The following is a 9958-nucleotide window of genomic DNA, read 5'->3' as shown; positions in this document are numbered from 1 at the left end:
TTAATACTCTGAAATACACTTTGATTCATTATTTGTGAAAGACTAGGGTTTAATACAGAGGAAAACTTTTCAACGTTTTCTTCTACTTACAGGGTTGACCTGGCTGCTGTAGGCGACCTCCACACTCTGCTCCAAGTTCTTAGGAAGAACCAGCGTCTGCCCAGGAGCTCAAAGCTGGCTGAGCATGCAGCTGTTTGCAGGTCATGTTCCAAATTTGGCGCTTCTCTGGCTGATACTGGGCAGTTCTGCGTGTCTTCCAACAACAACATAACCAACCCTTCTGCACACGCCACCAGTCAGCCAGATCTTGTTCCCATCTCTCCATCTTGCTGCCACCCCCGACAGCTGTCCCAGTGACAGACCAAGCCGTGCAAATCTACCGGTTACTCGGGTCTCCTCTCTCCTAGCACTAAAGCAAAGCACACAAAGAACTGCTAGATTCTCAGCGATACAAACCGCCTGCTTCATCCCATCAAAAATCATCCAAAACCGAGCAAGTGAATGCAGCCAAACAGGCCACGAGACACAGCCAAAGCCGCCGCGGAGACAGACCCATCCAGCACTTTTTTTTCCACGTAACGCCTCCGCTGCCTCCTCCGCCTGCCTACAGAGACAAAAGGTGCTGACCCTTTCCAGGACGCACTTCCACCGCTGCAACTCGCATCCGTCAGTACACGCTTCACCACCGAAGCGTTTCACTCAGCACAGGCAGCCGATACACCACAGCAGCCCGCCCCCCGCAGCCCCGTTCTCCCCGGATCTCATCTCCCCGTTAAACACTGTTTTGACTCCCGGCTCGCCCCCCAGCCCCGGGGAGCCCTACCACAGCCCGCATCGGCTCTCAGCGCGCCACCTGCACGGCTCCGTAAAGACCCCAGGCCCTGCCCGCACGCCAGGCCCGAAGGGAGCGGCTGAACACGGCGGCGGTGAGCGGGACCCCGCCGCGCCGCTCGGCCTGCGCCCCGGCCGCCCCGCGGAGTCGGCGGTAGGTACAGAAGTGCTCGGACGCTCCGCGCCCCGACGCGGGGCCGGGAAGACCAGCGCATCCATCCCCCCACCGCCAGCCAGGCAGAAGGCTACTGAGGCGCCCCAGTCCCCGCCGTCACTATCGTGCCCGTTACCCGGAAGCGGAAGGAGCTACACACCAATGAAGCGCCCCCAGGGCTTTCCGAGTAAAACCCCGCACCGGGGAAGCTTGACCAATCGCGTCCGAGGAGTGGGCGGGGGGTTACCAAATCGTGTTAGATTGACAGGTGGTTTTCCCAATGCAGCTGCAGCGGCGCAGTTGCCTCCACAAATAGGAAAGCAACGTAGCCTCAGGGTTGCAGGGTGGGACAAGGCGCGCCATATCTTCACACTATTGGCTGTTGGCGCTGATTGGCGGGTAACTACGCCTATGTGGAGGAGAGGCTCTCCTGCGACCTTTCCTGCTCTCCACCAATAGGGGGCCAGTGCCGGCTCGGGGCTGGCGGAGCGCGGCAGGGGCTAGCAGTAGGTGTAGGGTGGGCGGTCGGGGCAGCATGAGCGGGCTCCTGCGGGCGGCCTGGCGGTTGGGTGCTGCCGCCGCGCGGGGCCGGGCCGGGCGGCCGCTGAGCCAGGCCGCCGCCGCCGGGGGGGCCGAGGGCGGCGGGGCCGAGGGAGGTGGCGGCTCGGGGTCGCGGGAGGCGGTGGAGCGGCTGGTGCGCGCGCACCCGGTGGTGGTGTTCATGAAGGGCAGCCCGGCACAGCCCCTCTGCGGCTTCAGCAACGCCGTCGTGCAGATCCTGCGCCTGCACGGCGTGGAGGACTACCGCGCCCATGACGTCCTCCAGGACCCCGACCTCCGCCAAGGTCAGTGGCGGGCTGGGGCTGGGGCTGGGGCCGGGGCCGGGCGCGGCGGCTGCCGGCGGTCACCTTTGGGCGCCGCCTCCCCCGCTGCCGGGGCTTGCGCATAGCCCGAGCCCGGCCCGGGCTTGTCTTTGCGAAGCGCCGCTGTCGTGGGGCAGAGCCGGAACCCCGCAGTACCGGTTTCCCGGTAAGGCCCTCGGGAGGCTCCGCCGCTTGTGCGCGTGCGGGAGGCCGGGGGTGCCTTAGCGCCCCTGCTCTCGGGGGTGGTCGGAGCTCCGTGCGGCAGCCCCTGCTCCCGGGGGGTGTCGGAGCTCCGTGCGGCAGCCCCCGCTCTCTTTGCACGGACGTCACTTGCTTTTGCTCCCTTTCTTGGGGCTTTGTTGTTGTCTTCTAACCAGGCCCGGGGCTGGGGGCAGTGGCGTTTGAAGCGTCGCAGCGAGATGGGCTGTTGCTGCTTCGCCTGGACGTGCCCGTTGGGTTTCTGTAACCCTCGCAGTGTGCCGGAGTGCCTTGGTTATCTGTCAAAGGCAGCTGTGCTTGCGGGGTGACTCTGGGAGATCGGGCTTTCCGTGCCGTGCTGCCTCACACTAATTAATAGATACAAAGCTCCATTTAAAGACCCCTAAAATACTTCAATTAGTCGGACTTCCCCCCCCCCCCCCCCCCCCCCCCCCCCGTGAACAGTATGGTGAAGCTTCATGAGTGGATTGGACTTAGTCCACTGTGTTCCCTGCTGGCACTGCCTGCCGGTTTTCTTTTGATAAAGAACAAAATTATGTTAACCATTTTCACAAGAAATATTCAGTCATAGTTTCACCGTTACTGCTGGAAGGGTAGGAGGTGTTCTGTAAAAGGTTTTTGCTAGTTGTGGAAGGCTAGTACTTTGTGCTCGTAATCCTTTTCTTCCTTCTTTCCCTTTTCAGTGTGCATAGCTGACTGTTAAGGACTTATGTGTTTTTTTGAGAAAGTTTTAAAACAGACAAACAAAAAAGCACATAGTAATTAGTCTTGTGTGTGCATGACATTAATAGTTGTTGTTCAGAATACACTAAAATGTGCTTTAAATCCACATGCTGGCATGTATCGGGTGACTTCTCCTGTGGTTTTGGTATCATCTGACTAATTCAGCTTTTCATTAGCTTTTAGCCAAAAGGCTGACTTTTTCAATCCTTGCTTGCTTTTCAGTTCACAGGTATAGTAGTTGGTATCTTATATACTAGAATTTGGGTGTGATGACATTTTTTGTTGATGAATGTTGGTTTTGTTCAAATAAATCTTCTACTGCCTTTGACAGGTGAGCAAAGCATGGTAGTTTTCTAAATTTTATTTACACATCTAAAATTATTAAATTTATTAGTTTACTCACACTCATAAACTAAAAAGAAGGAAACAAACCCTTGCAATTGAACCGTCAGCATTTCACTTCTGGTTGAGAGGGCTTTTGTGAGCTCTTGAACAGGCAATGCGTTTGTCAGTTATAATTTCTGGGCCTTGGCCATGTGAATATAGTATTTTCTTCCTATGTAACAGGAACATCTTCCTTCTGAGCACAGCAAATGTTTCCACAGTGAACTCTGGCTTGTGCTAGGTGATTCAAGAGGTTATTGCCCTCCTGGCTACCTGAGCTTTAAATTGAAATTCGTGTTTTAATCTAGACTGTTAGGCTAAGCCACACTGTACGCAGTAATGAAGCACGCAGTTGCACAGTACCCTGCTGGTTCTCAGGTGCTTAAAGAAGTTGTTCTGTTCACTTCTGTGCACCAGCTTTGGCACTTGTCTGACTGCACGGCGAGCCAGCTCGATTTATTAACAGGATCGCTGGGTATGCGAGTTGAACTAGCTTCTTGTACTGTGAGGTGAGTGCCAGAGCCAGCACCAGGGATGGAGCCTTCAAGTGAACCGTTGGGGAATGACCCTGCTGCTTTCAAGACCAGTGGGCTGTCATGTTGCTTCAACTGTATTCCCTACTGCACCCTAGAAGGCTAGCGTGTGCCTGCCTGTGTGGTTGGCGACCTCTGACAGAGGAGAGGGCAGGGCTGCTGGAAGCTGTAGCTCTGTAAGTTGCCAAGTGCAATTCAGCAGTCGCTACCTGAAGACCCTCTTAGTCTCCTCCTGGAGCTGGCCTCAGATGCTGAAAAGTTGATACGCAACATGGGATGCTTTCCTGAACCCTCTCTGTGGACGTAGTCTGCTCTGCATGCATGTAGGGTTAGAGAGGGGATGCTGAGCCTTTAGCTGTGAAAATATCTAATGCAGCTGAACCCAACTGAAACGTTTGCATGTACGTACACACGCTTATACCGTTTGTAGTAAGAGCAGGCTGTTGCAGAGATTGGTTCAGGCATGTGTGAAGTGCCGATTGGTTTCTTTCAGGTTGTTGTAGTTCAACTGCTGAAACTTGCCCTATGCTAAAATGTGTCAAGCTGTAAAACCAAAACAATTCCCCTACTTGCCTCCTCACCTAATAGCATACTCAGGTCTGTGAAACGAAATAGTTATTAGTACTTCATGTGATTTATCTAAACTTGAGCTTGAGGGGTATGCTTTCCTGACACAGAGCCTTTCTTATTAAAGCTTAAGAGATCCCAGCATTCTCTCTTGGGCTGTGGTTGCATGACTATTCAAGTTTCTTTAAGTTGGCTGTGCCATAAGTCATCCTGCTCTCAGCTGATGGACAGCATCAGTCTAGTGCAGGTCACTAAGGTGGCAGAGAAGCTTGGGATTACATACTGGAAAAGTGGTGGTTTAAACTAGTTTGAGCTGTTGTGGTAGTTCACCCTCAGCTTATTTTCATTGTTGCTTTACATTACCTAAGTGTGGGATGCTTCATCCTTCCTCCTGCCCTGGGGCTAGCCTTCTCTCTGTCCCGCTTGCACCAGTACTAATGATCTCCATGAAAATGTGTTGCTTTTCTGGAGAAAGTGTGGTAGGAGTGAGAGTGGTTGCTTGAGTCAGTTCTTTGATGTGGCCCATCATTGACTACTGCTAATGCTGGCAAGAGAGAGGCTGAGAGTTGGTAACTGGAGTTGGGGAAATAGGGTGGGAGCGTGCTACGTACCCCTTGCAGTAGCACTTTGCACCAATTTTTATCTGAAGTTCGATAGATCCTTGAAAGTACTATCAGCACTTGTTTGTATGTGTCATTTGGTCCTTGAAGAAAATACTTCTGTGATAGAATATTTGGTGTAAATATTAAATAAAAAGTAGGTGTATTACGTAGAGCCCTTGGTTCCTAATTAATGTTTGACATTACAATGTCTTAACAAAAACAAACCCTGTTTTGTATGTGTAGTGGCTCCTTTGAGTAGGTTTATCCTTAAGCATGCCTTAATGTTAGGACTCAGTTTTTCATTGCAACTGTTTGGAGTTAAAAGATTTTTAGGACACTTGGAGCGCTTCTGAGTGCTCAAAGGCTAAAGAGTGTTTAAGAAAAGTACTGCTAAACACAAGCTGACATCAAAGCTTGTAATTTCTGCAAACTATGTCTAAACAACTGAGAGAGGTTTTAATGAAATACTAAGGGCAAAGGTACAGGTAGTAGCAATGCTGGAGAGTAGGTTAGATGGCTATGGGTTCCCTTTGGCCTTGATTTATATGCTAAACTTGCTGGTTTGCACTTCTGAAGCATTGATTGTCCATGCACAAAATCTGAAGTCAAAACAAAATCTTCTAGCTGATGTAATTCATGGTTAGGAACTCTGTCGCAACAAATTTTTTTTCTATATTACTATTATTTTAGTGTATTTCTTTAAACACATTGGTATTTGACTAAGGGGAATTATTAGCAGTATTTTGTCTTTTATGTGTTAAAATCATAATCCCATTGCATATTTATTCACTTATGCATATTTATTTGAAAAGAAAATGTTTTAAGTTCCAGTAAAGTAAGCATAATTTGCTTACATGGTTATTTTTTTACCCCAAATATTTTGGGTTTTGCCTTTACAGTCTTTAGAGGTTAAAATATTTTCCAAGGGGAAAGCAAATTCCCTCGTGTTTTCTGCTGTACAGGTCTAGTATTTGCTGTTAGTATTTCGATAGCTCACACATGTTTGCTTAGAGGGCTGACTTCTAAGATGAATGGGCTGTGATGATCTGAAAAGCCACCTCAGTTGTCCGTAGGCTTAAAATTGCTATATGGGCGTTCGTGCCTTTGGTAGAAAAATTCCAGGCATTGCATATTGCAAAGGTATAAAAAAAGTTGATTTCAAAACTTGGTATCTAAGCAAGTGCTGCTGGACTTGGTACAAGAGCATGCAGCTGTAGAATTTAACTATTTCTCCTGCTACAGAAATAACGGCTTTGTGTGAAGGGTCATTTGAAAATTAGATACAAAGATTCTTCTGTATAGTTTTTGTGTGATACCTTTAAGTGCAAGTTGGGATTCAATTTATACCAGCTGATGAGTTAATATTTTTGGATGACCTTACATTTGTCTCCTATGCCGTATAGTTTTAAACTTTAATTCTGTACTTCACAATTGTGACTCAAGCTCTGTTTTGTTTAATGCACACTTTTAAAGACACTTCAGCCTTTGTGCCCCTCCCGTGGGCTGTAAGGTCTGGCAGTGAAAGATAAAGCAATTTGAGACGCATAAGGCTTCTAGAGGGGTGAATGTGTCTTGCAACTGAAATTGAAGTAGTAAGTATAACTGTATGAATTCAATAAAATGTAAAATATTTTAAAGTCCCTTTGGGAAGTATAAAGGATAACTGAATGTAAACAGTTTTCAATATTTTTCAATACTTCTCATTTCTTAATTGATTGAAAAATCATATTTGCTCATTTCCTGGGAGGGAAAAAGAGATGTTACTTTTTCTCAGTTCCTGTTTGAAGTCAGTGTAGGAGCTGACTCCATATCTTTCAACCCCCATCTTTGAGTTGGAGTGAGAACCAAATCTAGCTTTAACATAGTTGTTCTGATGGTGCTCCTGTTATATAGATAAATTTTTGCTTCAATGGGAAAGAAATGAAAATATCAGTAGTACTGTCAGGTGGAAGCAATGTGTTCTGTTTAAAATAACATTCTATTTGGAAAGAGGGGTAAAACCTTTAAAATATATTTTTTTTTTTTTTTTTTTCAGGGATAAAAAACTACTCTAACTGGCCCACCATCCCACAAGTATACCTCAATGGTGAATTTGTTGGTGGCTGTGATATACTCCTCCAGATGCATCAGAATGGGGATCTTGTAGAAGAGCTGAAGAAGCTAGGAATCCGTTCAGCACTTCTGGATGCAGAAAAAGATCAAGACAAGAAGTAAAATGATCAAAAACAGATGCTGTGACAAATAAAGCAAATCTTCATTAAGAACTTGTTACCAGTAAAGCCTTATGTACTTTAGCTCAAAGAAGGCATCTTTTTGAACTGACACTAAGATTTATCTGTGAAAGTCTGTTAGCTCGTGGTAAATGTAATGATCTTGGTATTTTGATCTATGGATATTGTGAAAATCCGAGTATAACCGCTGCACTGTAAAGTGTACATTTGTGGAAATTTGTGTTTAAAAAAAGAAAAAGATCACTTCTAAAAGCATTCTCTTCTTGACTAAGGTGGGAGTAAACCAAAAGAATGAATAATGTTTAATGGGTTTTCAGTGTGTGTTTCTCTGTTCTTTGGTACATGAACCTTCGCAAACTATTTTCATTCCCTTGCTCCTCTTGAAAAAGCATTAAGTAATAGTGCATCAGTTTTGCTGTACAACTCCTGGTGATGAGACTTCCTGAGAGCCTGTGAAACTTCTGTAATCGCATATGATATAGGAGAAAAATAGTTTTCATATGATATAGGAGAAAAAAAGTTATATGAGAGTGCATGAAACATACTTTTATTCCAAAGGGTAACAATAAACAGACTTGTACAAATACATGTATAATGGTCATTATTATTTTGTAACTTTCTGATGGCTTTGAAAACGTTGCTAAGAATTGTGCCTAAAGATTTTATAAAACCTTTTCTACCTCTTGCAGAGCAGCTTTTCCCCCTGCTTATGTACTTTGTGTATCGCAGTTTTGTGTCAGTGCTAAAAGGTGGGAATTGTTTAAGGCCTCAGTATTCTAGCTTGAAGTAGTATGGGAGAATACTTCAGTTACTACTGTAATCTTGTATTATTTGCTAGTTACTAAGTTATCTTTTTATATTTCTTGTATTTCCAAGTATTTTCTCCTGACTGCTGTTCATCAAAGAATATCATCTTCCAACATGGGATTAATTGTTTAAATGTAGATGAGATGAGTGCAGCAGAGAGGCTACTGAATAGATAAATATTTCTGTGTGGAAAGTCTCTGGAGTCTTCAATACCTATCTAACCATGTTTCCCTAGGTGAAAACAAATTGTATTAACCAGCGTAGCTTCAGCTGTACAGCAATACTGCTGAGGTTAAAAGCTAACCAAGGTGTTTCTAAATGCAGTTTACTTTTATTAATATAAACCAGTTCGCATGTGAATTAGGCAAATGATTGGAAATAAACTGTGTTTTATGTTGATTGTCTACAACAGTTCCTCTTTATTTTAAATGGCTAATGAAACTGATGCTATTGATTTGAAACCTAAAATGTTTTCCACTGCATAGGATAGAAAATGTGTTTTAGAGAAAGGAAAAATTATGAATGGTCGGTGGAAGAGGAAGCAAGGACTGGAACTTGTAGACAAGAGAGATTTGATACAAGTTTCACTTTTAAATCTCTCCCGTCCACTTGAGCAAGCTGTCCACTGGAGAAACTATACCTAGAAACTATTTGTCCTTCACCGAATTTGCCAAGCTGGTCACAGTAAGCTTACTATGTAGTTGTAATGCGGTCGGTATCACCAGGATTAAATACAGTGTGCACGTTCTCGATGTATTCACTTGTTCATGACAGCTGCCCACTACCAGTAGAGGTGGCTGAATGACCACTGAAAATGAATTGCGCTCGGAGATAGTTCCTTGTGGCCATTAGGCATGGAGACACGACTGCAAGATTTTTTTGTTCGTGTACCACATCACATTCATGAAATGCAAAGCTTTAGGTATAGATGAAGGTTAGTTCTGAGCATTTCAATGTTACCTCTCTTTGAATTCAAATTAAACAACCTTTCTTATGGCTAATCTTTCATGAGTAGTTTTTGCCATTTTGAATGTAAAACTATGTTTAGAAAAATAGGTGAATTTCAGAAGTCTTTGGGTTTTGGTATCAAAAGACCTTTTGAAATGGATGTACACAGTAAACAAAGAATAAGGGAATGAAGAAAATTTTCTGCTTTGATGGTTAACTCATTCTGGCTACTAAATAAATCTATTAAAAAAACCTCCACCCAAATGTGCTGTTTCATAGAGCTCTTTTCTTTATTATTCTGTGAAAATTGAGTATTTTTCAGTACTATCTGCTAGTAGTTTAACATAGCGTTCTCCGGTCTTCTTTATCCTCTAAGCAGCAAAATTTTTCTCCCAGAATGAGTTCCTGCTTTTATTAAAACTATGAAAATTTTTCTACTTTCTCTACTTCCTTTCCCTTAGACTTAGTTTTTAATTATTTGGTTAAAATTTTGCATAACATATATAGTAGTGTTTATATCAATCCTTTGCCTGATTGGAATGTGTTGTGATTGAGCAAGTAAAAGCAACCTTGAAACCATATAGTATGTGACAAAGCCATGGGAGTGGGAATATAAAATGTGACTTCTGCGTGCGCTCCCGTGGAAGCCATGTCTTTCCAGGCCCTGTATGCGTGAGCAGTTGTTTTACATATTGCATCTATATAAATGCTCATGTTAATCCAACTGCAGTAAAAAAATAACTGTCCACTTAAATTGTAAAACTTAAGGTGCTCATAAAGAGGCTTATTTTGAGTCTTGACTGTCAGTATTTTCCCCAAGAAACTTAGTTCTCAGTTAGGTTGATCATTTTGGAAGGTGGGCAGTATTCTGCACTCTGCTTATCAACTTTTGCTGTCCCTCAAACCAGAGGCAAAAGGGAGCATGTGCTTCCAATCCAAAAGGGATGCTGCTGCAAATAAGCTGATATTTTTTTGAAAGAAAAAATCATGCCTCTCATTGATGAGAGATTTGCACCTGCTTTTCTCGTGCTCTTTAGCAATGAGGGAAGATAACTGATAATATTAGTCTGGCGTGACAATCAGTGGATGTGCTTAG

General features: G+C 44.6%; 1 protein-coding gene across 1 annotated transcript; it reads left to right on the top strand.

Annotated features, from left to right (window-relative positions):
* The first annotated feature begins 1520 nt into the window (after window positions 1-1520).
* Window positions 1521-8313, top strand: GLRX5 (glutaredoxin 5). The gene is made up of 2 exons (XM_086462704.1): window positions 1521-1830; window positions 6912-8313. The coding sequence occupies exons 1-2, from the start codon at window positions 1521-1523 to the stop codon at window positions 7088-7090; spliced, it is 489 nt and encodes a 162-aa protein (XP_086318830.1). The 3' UTR covers window positions 7091-8313.
* Window positions 8314-9958: the final 1645 nt, after the last annotated feature.

Source organism: Leptosomus discolor, chromosome 3 (genome assembly GCF_034619465.1).
Source record: "Leptosomus discolor isolate bLepDis1 chromosome 3, bLepDis1.hap2, whole genome shotgun sequence".
NCBI classification, from domain to species: Eukaryota; Metazoa; Chordata; class Aves; order Leptosomiformes; family Leptosomidae; genus Leptosomus; species Leptosomus discolor.
The sequence above is the reverse complement of the archived record's forward strand: the minus strand, read 5'-3'. Positions and strand labels throughout refer to the sequence as shown.

What these genes read in the sequence shown, in the direction of transcription:
- GLRX5 (XM_086462704.1), top strand. Translation starts at nt 1,521, where the DNA reads ATGAGCGGGCTCCTGCGGGCGGCCTGGCGGTTGGGTGCTGCCGCCGCG. An exon ending in GGACCCCGACCTCCGCCAAG is followed by an intron (nt 1,831 to 6,911) that starts GTCAGTGGCGGG and finishes TTTTTTTTTCAG; the next exon opens with GGATAAAAAACTACTCTAAC.